Source organism: Sinohyriopsis cumingii, chromosome 5, assembly GCF_028554795.1.
Source record: "Sinohyriopsis cumingii isolate HCF-2022 chromosome 5, ASM2855479v2, whole genome shotgun sequence".
NCBI lineage: Eukaryota > Metazoa > Mollusca > Bivalvia > Unionida > Unionidae > Sinohyriopsis > Sinohyriopsis cumingii.
Genome location: NC_142965.1, coordinates 68,512,839 through 68,536,950, shown reverse-complemented (window position 1 = coordinate 68,536,950; position 24,112 = coordinate 68,512,839). Strand labels below are relative to the sequence as shown.

At 36.1% G+C, this 24,112-nt stretch overlaps 1 protein-coding gene across 3 annotated transcripts in view; it reads right to left on the bottom strand.

The window, feature by feature from the left end:
• Window positions 1-204: 204 nt before the first annotated feature.
• LOC149799371 (uncharacterized) overlaps window positions 205-24,112 on the bottom strand; it is a 45,667-nt gene continuing 21,759 nt past the window's right edge. Inside the window, exons 1-6 of one of the 3 annotated variants that reach the window (XM_089958708.1) lie at window positions 17,469-17,632; window positions 15,790-16,123; window positions 15,091-15,132; window positions 14,015-14,118; window positions 11,358-11,431; window positions 205-8,892 (exon numbers count right to left, since the gene is read on the bottom strand). In XM_089958708.1, coding sequence (XP_089814834.1) covers window positions 4,128-8,892; window positions 11,358-11,431; window positions 14,015-14,118; window positions 15,091-15,132; window positions 15,790-16,051 — 5,247 coding nt within the window. In that variant the 5' untranslated portion in view covers window positions 16,052-16,123; window positions 17,469-17,632 and the 3' untranslated portion in view covers window positions 205-4,127. Of the gene's footprint in view, window positions 8,893-11,357; window positions 11,432-14,014; window positions 14,119-15,090; window positions 15,133-15,789; window positions 16,124-16,646; window positions 17,446-17,468; window positions 17,633-24,112 lie in introns of those variants that run through there. The other 2 variants (XM_089958709.1, XM_089958707.1) reach the window with 2 other exon arrangements.

Below are 24,112 nucleotides of genomic sequence, written 5' to 3'. Positions count from 1 at the left end.
TTACTGAACATAATCATTAAAGTACTGCTCCTACATATATAGGACATAAAAGTTTTAACTTTGAAGACAATTAAGACAGGAATTAATAGGAAAAGCTTTTTTTTATTGTTCTACCAAGGGTAAAGTTAAAAGGTCAAAAGGGATGCATGGTGCTGCTATTGGGTGCTTTCCTTATTACTAGAAGAAGAACACAAAATGATTGAATACTATTTCGGGTTTTATTATAATCTATTTCATACAATGTACATGTTACAATGTTTCAGTGCATAAATGGAATGTTCGATACAGTGGTTCTATATTGAGCATTGTGCATCTTTGCTTTGTATTTACTTTAGTATGGTTGTTGTACAATGAATTATTGCTAAGCAGGATCAGAACTTATATAATATATACAAAAATATAATATTTTTAATAATATATACAAAGACTACAGTTGAAATAGAAAAAGAAAACTTATAAATATGCTGTCGATCAAGGACAATAAATATTAGTATGTCATAAGAAATGTAGGTGTGTTAACAGGTCGCTTATGTGCTTCACTTTTCAGTGAGTGAAAAACATGGTGCAATATTAGTCGCATGATTGTAAGAAAACAAGCCATCAAGATATACCCGTAAAGAACGAGACCAACTCTCACTTTGTTTTGATTTTAAGAGATAAAAAGACAAATATCGCTTTAAAAAAATATTAATTTCTATGTTACCATATATATTTGCTTATAGGCCTAGTCAGCTGTAAACGGTACAGAACCCAGATTTGCCGCTTTATAATGCGCAGGCAGATTTTGGTCCATCTCCATCCAGTTTGTAAGCAGTAATCAGTTGAATAAACTAAATAGACTCTGATTTGCGGGCACATTTTTGCGATAGCAGGTCAAGGTCTATGTTGTCTGCACTTGTAGCCTATATATTTAAAGGTGAGTATAGACGATAAACATTTTTATGAAACAGCAAATTGATCAACATTATCAATTATCATATCCGAAGTAATATCCACCTTGTGTGCCTATACAACGTAAATATATTACCTGGATTACTTGGGTCAACGTCGCGATTTTAAATGTCATGATAATAAACCCCACCCCCAACCCCAGTCAGAAGCCATATTCCTATCATCTGTATGTATATTCTGAAAGAGCAATTTTTGTCGTGATGTCTCCATTGAGGAGGTACACCATGTTGTGAGGTCTTCATTGAGGAGGTACACCATGTTGTGAGGTCTTCACTGAAGAGACTTTCCAAATATCTTTGCTCTGAATAAACAACTGTATGATCAGTTTTTTAAATTGGTTTTGACAAGAGTCTTGGTGGTAACGAGACCCAAGGTACACGCGCTGTAATGGTATAAGAAAAGCATAGATGCTTGTGGTACCTTTAACGAGGCTTGTGGTGGTCGAGACATTTTTTTGAACACTAATATTCGACTGTTCTTCTTACCAAGTTGCCAAGTTTAAGCTAAGAATTCGCATAAGGAACTCGATTGTAAAATCTCTAATAACTCTGAAAACGGCTTGTGTACCTGAATCGAAAATGAAATGTTAAGAAATAGTCATGCAGCGTTAGAACGATATCTATATAGAAGTAAAGATGCTTGTACATGCTAACAAAGCATATTATATTTTGCTTCCATATATAGAGATAAACCCGTGAAAACTCCGTCCTTAGACACGCTAGCAAGTATCGTACTTCTGCGCACATGATGTATGTATATCATATTCTGTCATGGAATAAGTACTAAGAGCCATTTCAAAGTCGAAGCAAACTGTCGAGAAACGGAAGTATGATCTTAATAAGGCACGTGCAGATATCACTTCGAATCGTTAGGAAGATATTTAACACAAATCAAAACAGCGGCGAACCACTCGAAAAAAAAAATGTCATGGGCACCCCGCACATGCATACACCTAGTACACCTACACCTAAATGATTTGATTCTATTCAGTTTATAGGGCATCGTGGGGCATAACCGAAGTGGCGCTTTTTATGATGATGGTTGCTGGTAGATATTATTTCACTAATAAAGTTCCTTTTAATATGTCATTAATTTGGCTACATTTTTAAGTTCATTTGTATCAAGACTGTATTTTGTAAGGAACTAATCTAGTCAAAAACTCTGCACCGGAAACGTAAGTGGCAGTATTTCCAAGACCCACAGAATCATATCTGTTTACGTTGTCGTCCTACGCAAAAAGTAATGAGGCTACGTTCAACAAACATGTAATATTCTAATTATACATTAAAGACATTTTCTATTTAATGTATATAACTTTTTTAATGATTTGAAAATCTCCAGCAACATCAGAGAAAACAATCTTAATGATGTCTCAAGGACTGCAATAGAATTCAATACCAGTCCTAATTCTTGTAGTTATGCCTGATAATGTCAAAAGCATTAACGTGTAGGAGAAACCACTAAATTCATAAAACAATTATTGAATGCTTCATAGGTTACCTGTTAAATGGTAAACAAAGGATATATCTTTACCATAATGACTGGTGCTATATCGCACAGGAAGTTGCTCTGTTTTTGTTTTAAAATTATCATTTTCGCATTTTGTTCATTATGCGAAACAAAATTTGGTAGATACACATACATTTTAGGTATATATTTACATTCGTACATATATGTGTTCATATCATTACTTTGATATGTACTAAGTTCATAATGTAAAGTTATCAAATAAATCGTTATTTGATACTTTTCTTTAACCCACTGCCAATTAGCGATGCCATTAAGAAATGCTTGCCTAATGTAAAAGGAAAAATATAATCGAAAACTTTTTTGATATGGATATGTGAAATTTCTTGAATTTCTTGAATAAGATAACATAACACTTGCTGGAAGTAACTAATTGCATACAGGATTTATCAACTCTTTTTATAAGTTTCATATCAAATGAATACTCGTATAACATACTCCATATTTCAAAATGCAAAACGAAAGCAAAATAATAATTATGCTGGAATAGTTAGAAGTATTCGATTTTCAAGAGGAAAATATTTACATCATACAGGTTAATTGTGAGGTGTCATTTATTACAAAGATGTATATCTAATTTTTGTAGTTCGCTATTCTTTATTTATTGCGGATTACATGCATGCAGAGGTTTCTAAACCAGGTTATTGTCATTAAGTTATCAAACAAAAAGCAACAAAATGTGTTGGATAAGATAAATAAAGGTTGAGAAAAGTGCTTGTTTACATTGATTAAAATGACATTATGGTTGGATAAAAACTATACTTACCATCCTTCTCTGAGGCAGACATATTGACACGTTAGTATATTTTTTTATGATGCAAAACATTCTACAAATAATTCTATAAAGTTCTGCCATGACAGATATTCATGTTTCACCACATATGGAAAGTCTGATTGAAAATAGTAGTAAACTATTTGTAAAATATTTTCAATATTATTTTTATCAAATGAACCGAACACGCACGTGTCACTGTGTTCCTATAATGTTTTCTTGTTTTTAAAGTATCTTTCTGTATTTTGTTGTTGCTCTTGTTCTTGTTGATGTTGCTGTTCAAGTACCATCACCTCTGATTACACAATGTTTCCATATTTTTTGCTCTTGTTGTTTTTGTTCTTCATATAAATTGCTATAATGTTTTACATTAAACCTTTACAAGTACAATACGTATTCGGCCATGTCAGTCGTAAAAATGACATATTGACGATTTCGAGCGCATTCATCTATTTACTGAAACAAACCAAATTAACTTCATTTGAACTAAACTGACAAATATTCGCACCATCCCCTCTGCATCAATGCTCCTCTCACAGTCTGCTCAACTAAGAATGCACCGTAATAGAGATGATTAAAGACGACCAAAGAACCTCGTATAGATAATTCACAAAGAAGAAAGTTCAATGGTCCATTCTGTTATAGTTGGATACATCATACCGGACAAGTGTAAACAATACAAGCAGATTTCAGCTTTCACTTTTTAGATTTATTTACTGCAGCTGTATGTACCCGGTATCCAATAAACGTCTGCAAATCCCTAAAATGCCAGTCTATACCTGAGAGTCGTCCCTCTGTAGGCATACATTTTGTCTATTTTTTCTGGGCACCATGAGCCAATGGTTTGATATCAGATCAAATACATTACGTCACAATGTTAGATTAATGGCTCTGATTCTGTTATGTTGGACTTAGGTGTTGACGTTACATTCGTATTAGTAAGTGTACTGCCTATTCTCACATCACCGCTACCTTTATTAGTGCTAGATACTAATGTATCATTACCAGCACTTTCATTTGCAAATGTTGATAATGTACTATTCTCCACAGGGGATAGACTTGGGAATGTTACATTACTTGCGTCCGTGCTATTTATAGTATCATTTATAGTCACTATATCAAGAGTGACGCCATTTGTGTTTGCTAGATTATCGGATGAATTCCAGGATGTAGGCGAAGTTCCGTTATCACGTAGCTCAACATTCAGTGTACCAGATTCAGTTTCCTTTTCATATTTGTTTGTAAAATTTAAAATGTATGGCGTTGTCTCAGTTACATTTCCATTAACTGTTTCATTATATAGGGAATTTTCCGTAGTATTGGCAAGAATACCGGTCAAGTTTGTATCAGTAATATTTTCTGTTACATTCACGGTATTGGTCGTATCATTTGCAAGCACGGTTTCGGTTTGATTGTCCATAGCAATGCTATTAGTAGCAACCGTGGCCATCTCCCACAAATTATTTGTCGTTATACTTTCTGAGGCAAGTGTCGATATATTCACACTGTCGGATACTAGAGACAATACTGTTACATTACTAGCATCTGTATCAGCTGGGTTTTCTGTTGTAACGCCCGTGACAGTTGCATTTCTCGCCCCTTTAGTAAGCGGAGTTGTATCATTTGAGATTGGTAAAGTAACCTCTGAACTATTGAAAATGTCGATGGATGTGTTCAGTGCACTGTTGTTTCTATTATTAGAAAATGGATGCCTATCGGACACGTTTTCACTCACTAGTGGCTGTGGCTCGGTGGTGAAATTGATAATTTCGACCGTTGTAATAGCCGTGTCATTCAATTCATTGACAGAAGCGACTGCTGGTGGCTGTTGTGATCCTAATTCTGTCAGACCTGATAAAGAAGTCTCCTCGATAGCTGATGCAGAAGAAACACCATCAACAAGACTTTGATCATTAGAAGTTCGTGATGAGTTACTCTGTGACGTACCGATCGTTGATTTAATTGTTCCTGTAGGAATAAGTTCTGTTGTTTGTCTCTCCGAATGAGAAACTAATGGTGTTGCTATCCTCTCTGTCGTAGTTAGGAGCCGAGGTCCAGTCACGTTTTGATTTGCAATCGCAGCAGAAATATTTGACACAATTTCCTTCCCAATCAAAGGTGAATCTGTGGTTTCATTATTCATTGGTCCAGACGATACGTTAAAGTTTTCATCGACAGGCGAGATACCATCAACGAGACCTTCATCTATAGACGGTCGTGATGAGTTACTGTGTGACGTAACGAACACTGAGTTGACTGTTTCGGTCGTAATAATTGTTGTTGTTTGTCTCGCCGAATGAGAAACTGTTGATGCTGCTATGCCTTCTGTCGTAGTTTGGAGCTGAGCTACCGTCATGTTTTGATCTGCAATCTCAGCAGTAATGCTTGATACAATTTCCTTCCCAGCCGAAAGTGAATCAGTTGTTTCATTATAAACTGTTCTGGACGATACATTAAAGTTTGCATCTACAGACGAAATACCATCAACGAGACTTTGATCAGTTGAAGTCTGTGGCGTACCGAACACTGAGCTGATTGTTTCTGTCGTAGTAATTCGTGTTGTTTGTCTCGACGAATGAGAAACTATTGATGCTGCCATGCTTTCTGTCATAGTTTGGACCTGAGGTATCGATACATTTTGATCTGTAGTCTCAGCAAAAATATTTGATATCAATTCGGTGGTTTCATTGTACACCGGTTCGGACGATACGTTAAAGTGTTCATCGGCAAACGAGATACCATCAACGAGACCTTGATCAGTAGAAGTTAGTGCTGAGTTACTCTTTGACGTACTGAACAATGAGTTGATTGTTTCGGTCGTAATAATTTCTGTTGTTTGTCTCGCCGAATGAGAAACTGATGTTGTTGCCATCCTTTCTGTCGTAGATTGGACCTGAGGTACCGTCACATTTTGATCTGTAATCTCAGATGATATATTTGATACAATTTCCTTCCCAGCCGAAGGTGAATCGGTGGTTTTATTATCAGCTGGTCCGGACGTTACATTACTCAAATTTCCATCGATAGACGATATAGTTTCAACGAGACCTTGATCTGCAGAAGTTCGTGATGAATCATTCGGTGACGTACCCATCGTTGAATTGTTTGTTTCTATAGTAATGATACCTGTTGTTTGTCTCGCCAAATGAGAAACTGGTGACGTTGCAATCCTCTCTGTCGTATTCTGGAATTGAGCTGCAGTCAAGTTTTGATCTGTACTATCAGCAGAAATATTTGATACAATTTCTTTCCCAGCTAAATCTGAATCGGTTGTTTCATTATAAATTGGCCCGGACGATAGATGACTCAAATTTCCATCAATAGACGTATAATTGTATTCAGCTGTTGACGTAATAGTTGGTCTGTCCACCTCACTGACTTCTGTTTTTCGAGTAACTTCTGATGTAGTTATGGAAGGTATTTTTGATATAGTAGGCGAGAGTTCCATTGTACTTGCGATCCCTGATGTCGTAACTTCCATTCTGACCGCATCAGTTGCTGCGAAAGGACTTAATGTAATATCCAAAGAGTGTGTTGAACTCGCTACTGGTTCCGCAGTAGTAGTGTCCACAAGAACCATCTCTGTGGAACTCAAAACAGCTAACGTGATATTGATTTCTGGTTTGTCTGATGTCTCATTGCTGGGGACAGTTGTTGGTTTCTGGTCGATTCCTAATGTAACATTATCTGGCTGCCGGGATAAATGTTCTTGTTGAGTAGATTCTGTGACAATCGCTTCTGTGACAGAAGAAACCTGAACAGATTCCGAGCTGATGAATGTTTTACTACTTGCTGCTTGCATTTCAGTTGTTGAATTGTCAACAGAAGGGGATGTTATATCAACGTCAGTTGTAGCTGTGAGATTCGATGATATTGTTGTTCCAACAAAACTAGTTGTCCGTCCAAACGTAATAAAGAGCTCTAAAGATGTATTAGCCATAATTAGGTCCGACACGTTTGAGAAAGTATCAACAAGAGTAGTGTATGCGCTAACTTCTGCAGGCGCGCTTGGCACGTAAGTGTTCGTGTTAGTTGCATCGGTTGAAACTTTTAATGCTGATGTCGTGAATTCCATTGTTGGGTGTGTTGCATTGACAGCAGTAAAAGTCTCAAGACCAATTGCCTCACTGACGTTAAGATTTGTATATGTACTTACAGTAACATCTGATGAAACCATTGTTCGGTCTATTACAGACGGCAATTCAGATGGAAATATATCAGTGGACGTATGTACTGGCACTTTAGTCAAATCCGTTGAGCCACTGCTTTGGCTAGTCATAGCAATCTCAGTTATCGTAGAAATATTTGGCTCCAAGTCAGTAATGGATGAAAGCTCTGGAGATAATGTCGTTAAGAACTCGGCAGAATGAGGTAAGGTTGAACCTTTGTTGATGACAATGGCATCGGTAGGCAATGCAGTTGAAGAAAGAGCAGTTTCGAGCAGTAGTGTTCTATCCTCCAAAGGTGGTGACGTTTCTGAGGAGCTAGTTATCATGTCATTCTTCTTAGAAACTAGCCCTAAATCAGATGAAAAGGTGCTAACAACATCAGCAAAAGCAGTTGTACTGATCCCGAGATGTTCTACATTACTGACCAATATCATTGGTGTGGAAGTATTGATCAAATCCAAAGCAGTTGCGATCTCCGTCTCGTTCTCAGATGAACTTGATGAGGTTCTCAAAAGTTTAGAAGTAGTGTTTTCTTGTTGCGTTGAAATATTATCAAATGCCATGGCTCCTTCACTTGTAACAGTTTCGTCAAAGGAAGTTTTATTGTCTTCCGTTCTGGCCGTGACAAGCTTCCTAGTACCATCAGAAAAAGTTTTGATATTTGATTTTTCTGCGGTATCAACTTTGGGAATAGGTGTTGTCAATGTAGAAACGAATGTGCGTATATCTGTGGAAACAACAACTCTTAAGGGACTCGGCGTTGTACTTAGTGTGGTAGAAGTTCTCTCCGTAGTAAACGTTGTAGTCGTCTTTGTAGTTGCGTTTGTCATGTTTAGTACTATTCCAGTGGATATAACCTCCGATAAACCCTTCGTAAATACAGCAGATGTTGCTCTCCCAGTAGTGGGAATGACTTGACTGGCTTTGGTTGTCTGCCTCTCCGTTGTTACTGTGGAGAATTCACCAACATAATCACCAGTTAATGTTGAAGTGGTTGCTGCGGATGAAACACCAAGAGCTTCAGTTCTCACTCCTACCGTTGTAACAGATTTCATTGACACATCCGTGGTTCGTTTAGTCAAAATTGAATCTTGCGTAGATGCATCAGTAGACGTGTGTTCAATTCCTTCAGAAGTTATTAAAACATTTGGAGAGGTGTTTACGATTTCCTTTGTTGTAATAACAGCTTTAGCTATGGTGGAGGTGGTAGTCGAAGTGGTGGTTGTAGTGGTTCTTGAAGTGGGGGTTGTGATGTTGATATATGGTTTTACTGTCATCGCTCCAGTCTTGTCTACTTTTACAAAATCCTTGATTGAATCCAGGTTGATTTTGAGCAGTTTCCACGGTCCATCATCATTTAGCTTTTTGGTGAGATAAGTTATCAGCTTTTCTTCCATACTACGCTTGCCTTCGGTGTCAGCCTTTTCGCTTGGACGAACGAAGATTCGAAATCGTGTCACGACGCTCCCATTCCTGGAAATAAATGTAAGCATTTGCTTAGTTGCAGTTGTTAGTGCACTCTAGGTCGACAAAATTTTGACCAAGAATAACTTTTGTTTTTACACATCTAAATTATCTTGCTGAGTATATGATTATCTGCAAATATGAATTTACTCTATTTGACATATCTGATATTCGGAGGCGCTGAAGTTCCACGAAGAGATCGTGCAGAAGGTAAAATAAACTCATACAACAACCAGGTTGCATTCGAATACGTTACACAGATGGTACCAATATAGTCTCTTGTATACCTTTTCGAGAATATTTCTGTCATAAATATCATGACTTTATAAATTCTGCAAAGTGATGTCAGTCATATACGCTCTTTAACTGATAAAGTCCCTGATGGAATGCCCAGTTGAGAGCTCAGTTACTGTGGTCTAAATAGCTGTATTTTCCTAGCTCTAACTAAGAAACGTAATATGCATTACGATTATACATTCAAATGTAACTATGCAATAGTATGAATTCTGCAGATGCTTGTAACGTACAGGTGTCAGCGTGACATACCAATTTTAAGTTCATGAATATGATTGGCACGGAATTAAATCCATGACAAGGAATAGTGATATTGTACACGAATGTTGACTAATGAGGACATGACTGATTCTTAATGAGTTCCGACTGATACTTGTGCTAGGCAAATTGGTCAAGACGATGTGAATTGGTTACAGAATAGAACAAATCATGCGAAGGGTTGAAATGTTGCAGAAAGAGCGTTTGTACCTCCTGAAATATTTTTCACAAGTTTAAACTTTGCATAGATCGGTTTATTAAGGGAAGCGTGAAATATTTGAAATTTTCCAAACCCTAGATGGGCATGTGTAAGAGCATAGAGGTTAAATAATCCTAGATCCTGATTGGATAAGCAGCTGTTTAGGGGTGTTTCTCATGAGAAATTTTGTGCTTTATAAATTTCTTAAGCTGCACACTTAGACATTCTAGTTGCGATCGTGACTCCGAAAAAGAAGTAGAGGGTAAAAAAACGTCAAAGAGACGTGTCATTGTAAGTCTTAAGAGATGATTCGGCAAAAGGGAATAATGGCAATGTAATATATCTTTGTTTCAACAATGTTTCTTTAATATGATATCTTAGTTCATACAATCTTTATTTGATGTGTGTCTGAAAATAATTGTTCAATTTATTTATCTAAGAATTTCATATATTATTTACTTCATAGTAGTCTTGAGATAATTGTTTGAATTCCTTTGTCTTGAATGGTATATGGATCATGTATTCTAAGAATTTTATACATTGTTTTCCTGATAGCAATCTTGAGACAATTGGATTGATTCGTTGATATGTAATACGAATCATGTAGGCTAGGAATCGATCGTATTATGTCCGTGGGGTGTTTGTGCCGATGAATTTTTATTAGCAAATATTGTAGTTAAGACAAGAAGTGAATTTCGTTCAATTCATTTGTATAACTAAAATATGAATTCTCTCAACCGAGGAATCTGTGTATTAACATTGGAATCACATAATGATTTTATTCTCGACTGTTTGTGCACATGTGTTTGATATCAGTCAAGGTAGTGAGTACTAGTTCTCAATACATGGGCCCATTTGTTAATTTTATTAAGCAAGACCAGACTGTGTCATAGATCGATTAGTGATGTTAAATAGTCTGTTAGAGAAGTACATTAATCTTTCTGTACTATATTCCGTTTATAGAAAGTGATATTTACACAAATTACTCTACGGTATGAAAATGTTGTGACCTGACAACCATATTAGCTGTTAGTGTTCGTTTGGATTAGGATGTGATGATATCTAAGTAACGAGAGAAGAAATAATGTTCTATCCATGTAGTAAGAACCTAATAAAATATTTAGGCTGCATATTTATATATGTTAGCCAGGAGATAGCTCCACACAACGCAACGGAAGACGTAGATGTAATACGACCCATATTGCAGTTAATGACCTGTAATAGGCTGAAGGAGACAGAGACAGAGAGGAGGGGGAGATAGAGGGATAGGCATGCTGGACATTTGAGTTTTAAAAAAATGCTCACTTGATTTTATGGTGAAATTTGTCATATCCGTGTAAACGGAACTGTTACTTCCATTTTTAATAACTTTTGGTAATTTCTTTATATAGAAGTGTATCCTTCAATGTCATTTTACAATTTTGTTTCTTCCTTTAATCGAATGAATTGTATATTTTATGTAAGGAAGCTATTGTTGTTGTATTCTACATCTCTGCTCAGATGTCCATTTATTCCATCCATTAATTTGATACTTTTATTATCCGCTCAGTCCTTACAATAACACCGAGGTCGATTATCCTCTAGTTAACGATAGCCACCACCATCACCGCTTAATAATCACATTTTTTATTATCGTCATTGCCAATAGCGAACTACAAACTGAAGAAGAGTTATGATGAGATTGTATGATCAGAAATGTTTTACATTCTTAAGGTAAACTTACGAGAATTCCAAAACCTCACAACCTGACCATTCAGATTTTATTGGAGAATCGTCTGCTATGAACAGCGCGTGCAACTGTAAGTGGAAAAGAAAAAGAAAATCGTCAACAATATATATATATATATATATATATATATATATATATATATATATATATATATATATATATATATATATATATATATATATGATTTTAAACAAAGAGTAGCTGTCCTAAAACTTATCCTTGTGGTACACATGCTCAAAGAAGCTTAAATTCCGATTAACACGAGTTTAGCAAACTGTATTTTATTTTCCTTAAAGACATAGAGTTTTGAACCAGTCTAAAGGTGGATGTCGAATTCCATTAGTTTTTAGTTTGTATAAAATACTATATTGCCAAACCCCTTCAAAGATCGTGGAAATACACGTATTCTCATTACTGTTAGGATCTGCACAAGTTTGATGCGAAATATCAATGAGGTATTTTAACAGGATAACAGGCTTAGAATCCCTACTAGAGCTTTTATAACAGAATGACATGCTTAGAATCCTAATTAAAGTTTATATAATATAATGACAGGCTTAGAATCCCGAATGAAGCTTATATAGTAGAATGACAGGCAAAGAATCCCGATTGAAATTTATATAATAGAGTGACAGGCTTGGAATCCCAGCCGAATCTTATATAATAGAAAGACATGTTTTGAATCCCAGCAGAAGCTTATATAATAGAATGACTGGCATGGAATCCCGACTGAAGCTTATAAATTAGAACGACAGGCTTGAAACCGGCCTGAAGATTATATTGTAGAATGACAGGCATGGAATCCCGACTAAAGTTTACATAAAAGAATGACAGCTTTGGAATTCCTAATGAAGATTGTGTGGTAGAATGACAAGCACGGAATTCCAACAGAAGCTTAAGCAGTAGGTCTAAAAATAACTATATTAGTATTTGAATATTGTACGAGTCGGAATATTTTGTATTGCGCCAATAATATCTTGTTCCATGATGACAATGAATGAGATCTTAAAAGATATATAAACTAATAGCCGCAGAACCTCCCTGTCATCTACAGTGGATAATAGATGTAGTTCATTCACTGAGACAATTAGCTTTCTAATTGGAGGAGTATTTAGTTTCAATTATAAAATTCATCTTTATGAGGTAATGGCGGGTAGATGAGATGGTGTGATTTATGACCATGCGTCTGATTTATTTCGAATATTTCACGTGAGTTAGATCCGAAAATTGTTCGTATTTTCGTAGCTGGATATATGGTTTTCTTCCGCATACCTTTTACGATTCCTAGCTTGATCTTGATTTCTTAGGTATTTATGCTTATTCAAATGGCAGGAATTCTCTCTCTCTCTCTCTCTCTCTCTCTCTTTAGCTTGTTGCTTCCAGTTGGCCCGTTAATCTACTAGATTTTCAAACTGAGGCTACCATATTATGGTTTATCATCTGACCTTATTCTTCATATTTGTCTTGGAAAAGAGTTTTGCATTTTCAAAAAAGTGTTAGGAACATATGTGAACATCTATTTCCTTTCTCTAGTGGAGAATACATTCTCCTGGATAATTTAATTTAGAATGCTACAGAGTTTGTTACAATTGCCGTGCATGTATATTCACACTTCTCTCGTATAAAAAGGCTTCGAATAAAACAAGTCCATCAAAATGTAAGTTGTCTTTGATCACTTATTGCTGCATGGACAGTGGTCATCCCGGACGCAACATTTACGTTGTTTGCAACAACGATAGAGCCTCTGAGAGCAGGAATGGCCTTAGCAAACGCGGGGCCCGACTTGGATCTTTTTGGCGGGACGCACTGGATTTACACGTGGAGCCCCCTGTGCGCGCGTCGTTTGGAAATAAACTCTTAAACAAGTTTTATGTGATATTGAACTTAAAATTTTATTCCATGGCTTTATAATTACTTTCTCTCTATCGATATATCCCGACTGGGCAAAACTGGTTCAATCGGCATAAGGCCGGCACTAACTGAGAGTTGATGTATACATACGCAGGCTCATTTGTATATTTCGTATCGACAAGATTATGAAAACAATCATCGGGCAGGTCCTCGTTTAAATCATTCAAAATAATGGTATTGTCCCACACATTGACGACTTTCTCTGTACATATATTTAAACAATCCACACATTATGTTTTCTGAAGGAGAGCAGTAAAGGTTTATAAGAAGAAGAAAAAAAAAATTATTTTTATCAAGAGTTCAATACATAATGCTTCGATATTTTTATAAATTAAACATCCTTGTTCCTATCAAATCTAATAGGTTTGTAACAGTCGGACCAAATGAAATCATCGCTAGACAAGTATGAATCAAAACGTGTTTTTGGTTAACTTGATAATATTAAAATCACCTGCTTCATTTTCAATACAATCTGTCTTATTATTTGCCTACTAATGTTAAAATAAACTATGTATGTATAAGTACGTTTCAAAGTGTGCAGAACTACCTTGTTCAGTTATCAGCTGGTTCCCATGGTAACAATATTAACAAGATCATCAAGACAATGTATACAAGAATAACAATGATTGATATCTTCATTGTTGATTGACTATACAGTTTCTACTCACACAAGCAATGAACCCTTCTAAGATTATACTGTATTTGTTTATTTGAATAGTCGTGTAAGTAATAATACTTACTGCAGAACAAACACTCTTTTCCAGGGCTTTGAATTCCTCACTTGTGTTGTCTCGAAGCTTGTATGAGAAATTTGCTCCATTTAAGGTCATCTCGGAATCAAATTCTATAGAAATAAAATGAAATGTAATGAAGGAGGATATAATTAAAAGTTAGTCCTCATATGGAGATTTGATTTGATGAACAGGTACATTAATCATACATATCTCTAAAATTAGTGTTTATATGTCGAGTTGATTTCTTTATAGTTTTTGTTCAAAATATGTTTGTGTATGTTGAATAGTTTATGCTTTTCATAAGCTTACAGTACGTCTAAGTCGGTATATCAATAAACACAGGTTTGGTTTGGTCTTCTACGGCACAGTAACACAAGTAGGTTATTTAGTGTCACTTCAGTTTGAGTAACGAGTCTTGCCCGAGGACACACCACATCCAAAATTCCCCATATGAGGAGGAATTTTTAATTATAACCTCCTTCATTACATTTCAGTCGGGCCAATTATATTATAGGATTCAAAACCGCACCCTATTAGACGCAAATCTGGCGCGATAAGCATTGGAACACAGCACTTCCATTCTCATTAGTGGCCTCGTACTTGCAAGAGGGCTCGTCGAGCCTATTCTACATTCCCTATCGCGCAGGTCAACAGACACCGGTGTTTGTCGTAAACTTGTGCCAACTTTGTGTATTCGATAAACAAAAATAAGGAGATAAAAAATTACGTACATCATTTCCGTTGCAGAATGGGGTTGAACACGATCAGAATTAGATAAAACTTCCGCATTTCGAATAGTATGCAAACAAAATGATTCAGTGCAACAGCAAGGTCATCATACATTTGTTATTTATTAACTGTTTTACTTATCAATTTATCCTGCCTAGACTCCATCCCAGGCGACGGACAAAACTTCTGGAACATTGGAAACAACTGTACATTTGATAAAGCCAGGTTCGGTAGTCCTCCAAAAGTTGTAAGACTATATATTATAATGTAAGAGAAGATGTCACACATGACAGACAGACGCATGAACTGACTGCCTGAAAAACGAAAAAGAACCACAAATAACATATACCTACCGATCGGGGATGGCCATCTTTTCGTCACATTGTGCTGGGATACTGTAAAATAAATAAATCCATAAATGGATAGATGGATGCATATGAAATAGTATGTTAACAAAAGTAGCACAACTTGTATGAGACAAAAATATTTAGTTTCTGCTCGAAGTCTACGATTTAATCTGTTAGGTTTTGATCCGATTCAAGCGCATAACTAAAAATGATCATATCGCCCTGGCCATGAGGATTGTTACACGTTTCAACATAAAATTTCAAAGACAAAAAAGTATCGTATTAAATGTTAAATTTTAATCAATTTTAAATAATTGTGAAAGTTCTGGCATAGATTATTAAAACTTGTTTTCAATATAAATTATTCATTTCTCGTTATTTGCGACATGCATACATCATTATGTATTGTTTTATAAATGAATGGTATAAATAAATGATGATTGTGTTTTTGCAGTTTCAAAGATCACAAATTTTAGTTTTGTATGCTAGTCGCCCCTCCTTTTTCCCACCCCAACTCCAGCCCCTATTTTTTTCGTTTAGTTTTTCTTGAGACAACAAAATAATCTTAACTACTCATTGTGGATTTGTACTCTGGATATTGCTCTGTGAATTAAAAATACAAATTGTTTGTACTTTAATGAAAAATATGCCGCGAAGTTAAATAACTCGCAGAAACGATGCCTTTTACGTCTTTCTTTTACTTACAAATCACAGCAAGTGTAATGGCGGCTAAGACAACTCCTATGAAACTCATGACCAGGAAGATGCAGAGAATAATTCTACATGCCGAGCCTCGTTTGAAACCTCCCCCAATGACATAATCGGAACTCCTCGAGCGTGACTCGTCATCCTTATATACACCACGTGTGTAGGAGGGTTCCTCGATACTCATTTCAGAACGAGGCTGAACATAATATCGGTAAGCGCCGTACGGCTCATCTGGGTCAAAAACATTGTCGATGCCCATTAGGGGGTCTGGGTTCTTCCCCGCCTCATCCAAGTTATGAGTGCTGGTGTAGAGAGTTGAGAGATGAGGCCACTGAAAAAGAAATGGAAATTGGAGGTAACCTTCGCGTCTCTGAGGCGACAATGTCTAGGAAATAATGCAGCACTATATATATGCTACGGACCCCACACTTTCAAGGGCCTCGCGCTAAATGCTTTCGAGCTATAAATTGCCTACAAGCAAACAATTATATTATTGAAATGTCAGACAAGTAGGTTATTATCTGGATGTATAGCAAATGAAGAAGTAAAAATACAATTACTTTTCTATGCTAGTTAAAAATTTGTGTTTTAATATTTATGGTTTCTTTTATTATTTAGGGCCCCTTTGTAACATATACTACAGGCCCCGCACTACCTTAATCAGCCACTTATATATATATATATATATATATATATATATATATATATATATATATATATATATATATATATATATATATATATATATATATATATATATATATATAGGTAGGTAGGTAGGTAGGTATCCCAGTTTCATAAGTAAGAGAAGAATCAATAAAAATAAAGTTTAGATGACTAATGTTTAACACCACGTTAACGCATCAACTGTTATATCGTTCCTGGGCAGTTGAAGTAAAATGCCATGCTCCAAAATACTCCACGTCGGCAGAAACAGCCTTGTATGAACAGTATTTGAAACTACGCCCTTCCAGATGGTTGTCTAGCACTCAAACCACTGGGCCGCTGCAGCTCATGAACAAAAATGAAAATCAAGAAGCACACAAGCCTAGTCAAAATGTATGTAATATGTAAACATTTGCTATATTGCTTGAAGGAATTCCAAAAGTTTCACTTCTGAGAGAGAATTGTGGAATGTTCTTCATATTGCCGTGTCATCTAGTGCAAATCATGAGATACTGGTAACGGATCAGTGAGCGTGGCAATAGCATTGCCCATAGTATGCTAATTTACCTCGAGTGAACTACGTCACCCTACCCTACTCGAGAACTAGCTATATAAAAGGTAGCAATTTGTAACTTGTAACATCAGCCCCATGTATGCTCAAGTAAATATCCTTGAAAGAAAAAATCCTCTTTAAGATCTTTGAACCGTAGACCTCCACAAGTTCTTCGAACATCATCTATAAATGACACACGAGTATCTCTCTAGAAGACTGTGCACATTACTTCAACATTCGTCTCAGGTAACGAGATAGAATTCCTAAATTTGAGTAACACGCTAAAAATTGTACAGATGGTGCCTCATGCTTCCTAGAAAATAGCTTCATGACAGATGGCTTCCGTGCTAAGCAAGAAAGACTAGGATCTATCTCAACCCTAGTCTTGTACTTTTCTAAATGACAAACTATTTCTCTCAGAAACACAGTACATTTTACACGACTCTTATGGGTCAACCTGGTGCTGCTATTTGGTGCACTGTAATGAAAACTCCAAAACACCACGAGGATATCTCAAATAATATCAAGAAACAGTAACGGTGTGCAGTAGTATTGAGCACCTCTCACGCTATAATTTAACTAGACGAGTGACGGGTCTAAATGCTCTTAAGGTGGACATTATCAAACATTTTCATTTTATGCGCGTATATACATGTGTTGCTTTTTATTTAACGTAACCACAATGCCAGTCACTACCAAAGAAAACCTGAATTAAACATATACAATAAAAGAAAAGAATTAGTGTTTGAATGTTGGGAGTTTTCTAAATGTAAACTAGCGTTACCTTTTTCGTACCAGAGTCAAGTGTTTGTATGTCATTACATTTACCTGTCTGTATGATTATGAGTCAGTTTACCGCTCCCATTTGGTATATCTTTATTTTTCGCGAGAATGTAGTAATATTTGTTTTAAATGGTAACTTGCGATACATTATCATGATGCGTTTAAAAACGTCCTCAAGAAGTAACCCTGGCACAACAAGTATACACTTTTCCGGCCCCATACTTAACCTGGCACGTCTCAAGTACAAGATGAAAATCATCCGTTTTACAATTCGTGCCCTCGGGCTTCAAATTGACTTTCTCTAGGATACAACTTAGTTTGTAAATTTCAAAGGTTTAAGCCGTAATACCACCTATTCTCTATGTAATATCATCAGGACACGTTTAAATGCGGTGCAAGCACATGTTTGTTTGTCCATATCGTGTCTACCTCTAACAAATAACTATAATTCTTTGCAACGAATAGACAAGACTACATTGTGTTTTTTAAAAGCAATTAGTTACTTAGCTCTGATAAAATTATCGAAAAGTTTTATTTGCCTTAATTAATTTAGGGGCGGCATGATGCGTGCTTAAATTTTTTAAACAAATTATCATAATGCCTATAATGTTGATAACAATAGCCAATTTAAAATGTATCTTAATCGAGAGAAAAACATAACGTCTTCCTTGGCCACTTGCACCTGATAAAGACTTGTTCTGTTCAGAATAATCACGTAAATATCTATTATAATTCCAATGATCCTTCTGATCTGACGCATCCCAAAGAGAGGGTTGATCCTAGGGACACTTTAAAAAAAAATTTAATTTAGACAACGTAATCTGACAAAAAAAAAATATTTCATTAATCTGGGAATAATACATCTGTATCTGGATACATTGCGAAAACATTGCTTATTCCAACAAAAAAGCATGAGTTGTATAATTTACATAAATGCCCTAATGAACGGACGCTTGCAACTCTCAGAAGTGCCCGAAGCAACACCCAACGCATCGCTAGACAGTACGCGAACGAGTACTGGCAACAAATGTGTGAAGGAATCCTGCGCAGTGCCGTTTCCGGAAACATCCAAGGTATGTACAGCAGCATCAAGAAGGCTCTATTCCCTACAATGAAATGGATCGCCCCCCTGAAATCCCTGACGGGAGAGAAGATCATTGACCGTGAGCAACAGATGGCCAGATGGGTGGAGCACTACTCGGAGCTATACTTCCGAGAAACGTCAGTCACTGATACGGCCCTTAGCAGCATAAAGAAACTGCCCACCATGAAGGAGCTCAACAAAGTGCCCACCTCAGAGGAGCTCAGCAAAGCAATCGACTCCCTCCCAAACGACAAAGCTCCAGGTAGTGACAGCATCCCGCCCGAAGCTATCAAATGTGAGAAACTAGCATTGATTCAGCCGCTGCATGAACTACTTTGGCTCTGTTGGGAGGAAGGAGCAAGACATGCGACACCACAATTGTGACCCTTTACAAACACAAGGGCGACCGCAATGGCTCTAATAATTACAGAGGGATCTCGCTCCTGAGCATCGTTGGCAAAGTGTATGCCCGCATCATACTCAACAGGCTGCAGCTGCTGGCAGACCGAGTGTATCCGGAATCCCAGTGCGGCTTCAGGGCAGGCAGGTCGACGACAGACATTATTTTCTTCTTACGACAACTCCAAGAGAAGAGCAGAGAGCAAGGTCAACCACTCTACATGATGTTCATAGACCTCACCAAGGTCTTTAACCTGGTCAGCAGGAAGGGCCTTTTTGAACTTCTCAGTACGATCGGTTGCCCCCCAAAACTCCGCAACATGATAAACTCTTTCCATGTAGATTTTAAAGGAACAGGTCTGTATGATGGATCGTCCTCAGCCTCCTTCCCAATCAACAGCGGCGTAAAGCTATAAGTGATTAGCTTCTAACACTAGGAAGGGAGTACTTGTGCATTCGTGCGCCTTTAATGTGCTTCGATAATATTTGTAAACATTGTATAAAATATAGTTCTGTTATTTATATTTTGAGATACTCTATTTTACTTATAGGCATGAACCACCTTCGCTTCGCTAAAGCCGTTCACAGTTTTCAAGCTTGATGACTACACGAATCCTGTACAATATGCAGTGCACTTATTACATCATTTGCATTCCATCATATGTAGTTTACTGTCCTCAAGCTTTAATATTGGATGCTTGTTATGTAAATCAAATTTTTTTGTGTACATCCTTTACAATATCCCTGCAATATGTCTCATTATAATTGCTTCAGATGCGGATTTGTTAAAAGAAGTTTCCCCGATTTTACTCCAAAAATACTAACGTAAAATGCTACAGGTGCAAGTTGAATTTCGAAACCGTTTTCAGACACAAGTTATCAGAAATTTATAATAAACGTTACGACATTGTCATTGTTTGATTTTAGTTTATTTGTGGGGGGGGTATAGGTTTTTGATGAGAAATTTACTTAGGTTTATCGACGTATTTTTCTTTTCTCCATCCCCCAGCGGGCTCACAAATAGAATATGCTTTATGCGCCTTCGCGAATGTCAGGAGAAATGGCGACAGAAACTGCAGTTGCGCTTTGGTCAGCATGCTTAACTCAAACCTGAAATGGTTCGGGTTTCAATCGGAGCATCAGATCAGACTGTCACATTTGTCTTCTCTTCACGAATTTAAAAATACAATCATTACATTAAAATTTAACTATTGGTCACTTCACAGATACAGATATATATATATATATATATATATATATATATATATATATATATATATATATATATATATATATATATATATATATATATATATATATATATATATATATATATATGTGTGTGTGTGTGTGTGTGTGTGTGTGTGTGTGCATCTAAAACCATTGTAAAATAATATATGTTCATTCCGTGTGTATACAAACCTTTTGTAAATTTTGTAAGTCTTGCAGAGACCGTCCAGAATATAATAGCAAGACACGTAAAGATTAAATCCAACAAATATATATTCACGATAACTTGGACACCATATTGGCTAAAGAAGCGTTCGGCTTGCTTCAACGTTCTTACTTCTATTGAAACATTTGGCCTAAAGTCAGTTAGACCTAAAATACCACGCTGCCCATCCTGCCTTTAATATTAAATGCTATAAAATCTTCTGTGTTATTGACACCGTACAACGGCGAGGAACTAACTTCGCTGCATACACCTGCTTGATCTAGATGCAGGGGTTAAAGTTCAGGAACTATACTTCCTTTGGGCAGCATTATGGTGTCTACGTGATTACATGCTATTTGCTTATAACAGGGGATATTTATTGTACGTACTTAACGAAAGAAAGATTGGGACAAACGAAATTGAACATAATGAATAATGTTTGTATTCCCCGTTTGTTCCTAGATGAATAATGACCAACCGTTTTATTTAAGGGATAAACACAATGACAATCAGTTTATGACAAATATCCTGGTGTTTGATTGGCCCAAGATTGATACTACCGGATATATGGTATTTCGGGTCGCATTTTGAGCAAACTTGAAACTATTACTTTTATTTTTAAGAATCGGGATGTGGTTACTGTCGCGATCGGTCTTTGCAAGTAAATGCAGTAATCTGGTGTCAAAAAACACAGCTTCTTACGACTATAAAAGCTATATTTTTAACTGGCTTTGATCAAACTTGGCATGTTAGATTTTGTAGTGAAGATCTTAAAGGTGCTTAATGGTAAATTAGATCAAATTATATTAACTGGGTAACTTAATATATAATTGACGAAGCCTTCCTACCAATAAAATACAGAGAATATATGGATCAATCTGTCTCGGCATCAAAACTTACGTCAGTAAACTCTTTCATGAGTTGTATCGGTATGCAATGATCGGACATCCAGCATGCTGACTTGGTTGCCTTCACCCTTAAGAAAGTATTTTTGGTAGCTACTGTATACAGCACGGCAGAATACAGCTAGATGTAGATAAACGACGTCATATACGGGCCTATCTCTGGATCAAGATTTCAGACTAAAAAGATCAGTTCACGTTGCCTTAATTTAAATAGATCTTGGTAGCTGGCACAGAGATACACGTATGTGCTTAAAAACTAATCAAATTAGTGGTGTCAGGCTCACTTGTGCCTCTTGTTTAATAACCATATGTGCAACATCACATTATATAAATTATTTGTCTGATGATAAATGTTAGATAACAAATCAGAAGTAGCTACCTAGGAAGCCTGAGATGAAATAAGTAAAGAGATGACATATGAACAGTTAGATAAATATAAAGATAAAACGTATCTACCAATACATGTAAGAGAAGGAGGAGAAGGAGGAATAGGATTTTGATGAAAAGAACAAGAGGAGGTTGAAAAGAAATGGATTAGGAGGAAATAAAACAATAATAGTATTACCAATAAATTTGATGATAAACATATGGACCACACAGGCAGTTATACCTAAGGTGACTGTTGCAATTTTGTTTAGCAAGAGGTTCAGAAAAAAAAACCTCTACCTCTGTGTCTTTATATGTTCTCTTTCTTATTACCTAATACGTTCTTCCCTATGTTTGGTTAAAAAAAACATGATAATAAAAACATCTTGTGAGGAAGCAAGCGAGTTTAAATACCTTACTGACTTGTTGAATCTGTTCTGAAGATTAATTAATCATACAAAAGCAAGTGAGTGTCCAAAGAAAGGAAGAAAATTCTCAACAACTATGACATATATGTCATTTATTGTTGTCGTTATTAATTACAGGTATTTAATTACAGGTGTTTATTTTTAAAAAAAAATTTATATAAATAGGTTTTCAGTCAATGTATAGTTATATTACATTGTTCAGATTTCATGGTGATATTGTACCTTACTTTCCTAGAGTACGCTTCCTCTGCAACCCTTTTTAATGATTTAACCCTAATAAAACCATTAATGGGTAAAAATTCCTATACCCATGTTATAATTCATGTAGATTTTTTGAACGCGGACTTGATGTTAGCGTCTGCCATCCTAAACAAGATGATTGAGACGCTGGTTACACATTCAAAATCTCTCTCGAATTTGCACAACATATTTGCTATTTCTACCGAATGTTAGTTAAAATGTTGTCAGCTTCTTACAAATATGAACAAATAAAAACTTCGTCTCCCTTTTCAACGAATCACAGACTACACTATTCCTTTTCCTGTGATAAAGGATCATGTAAAATTAAGGCCATTATGCCTCGCAGGTGTCGTAGCAAATGACCCGCTAGGGCTATTTTGTCCACTTCTTACAAGAAATACAGAGATATACTGTTTCCTCTCTACACACAAATTATTATCTGTCTACTTCATACAAACAAACGAGACATTTTTGTCACTTCATGCCCGAGTAACGTCAAGTTTTTTCTATGGTAGACTGGTAACCGTGATATATGTTTATGGGATCTTTGCATCTGTTGTATATCAAATTATGTGATTTATTGCACTGCGTGGTATACATGTAAATATATAAGCCCGACGATAACGTGCTAATTAATGATCAGGTATGGTATACGCCTCAAAAATATTCAAATTGACTGCAGTGTTCGCCGTTTTTTATTGGTTGTGACTCAAGGTCAAAACTCAGATGTAATCTAAGTGTCGGTGGTTACATGACTGACAAATGTGTGCGTGCGTGCGCGTGTGCATGCGTGTGTGATTTAGATTTTTGACGTAGCTTTAATAATTTTTCAGTCATATAGCTACGATGTCTGTCGTGTGGCAATTTTTAGTGATGTCTAGCACTTGCAGCAGATATATAGCTTATTGTCCAACCCACTCACATTATCCTAACACAAGACCCACCAGTCCTAACACTAACATCTTAATACTGAACGCCTAGCGAGGCAGATGTTAGTACCATTTTTTAAAAGTGTTCTGGATGATCCGGCCGGGGTTTGGAGATATATACACTCTTGAGCACACACAAAATAAAATGTAAAATATGAATTTCAGGTTGTTTATGGCTCTTTCATATCTCAAAAACTATTTATGTGTTCAAAGAGGAAGTAATATATAAATATAACTTGCGTCTACGGCATATGTTGAACATAATGTGGAACGTGTTGTCGCTTTCTAACAACTAGATTGCAATGTTTAATTTAGAGACAAGCATGGCCTAGCATAACACCTGCTTCATGTAGAAGACATTTGCTTTACTTGGCTCTTTGTGGTCATTATGTCCAACGATTTCAGATCATGTATCATATAATTTCTCAAAATTAGCTTTACAAAGAAATACTAAAAAATTTTTGTAATACATTTTTAATCATCATATAAAAATAACATTTCAGACGGATTTTATTTACCGTCAAATGTCTAA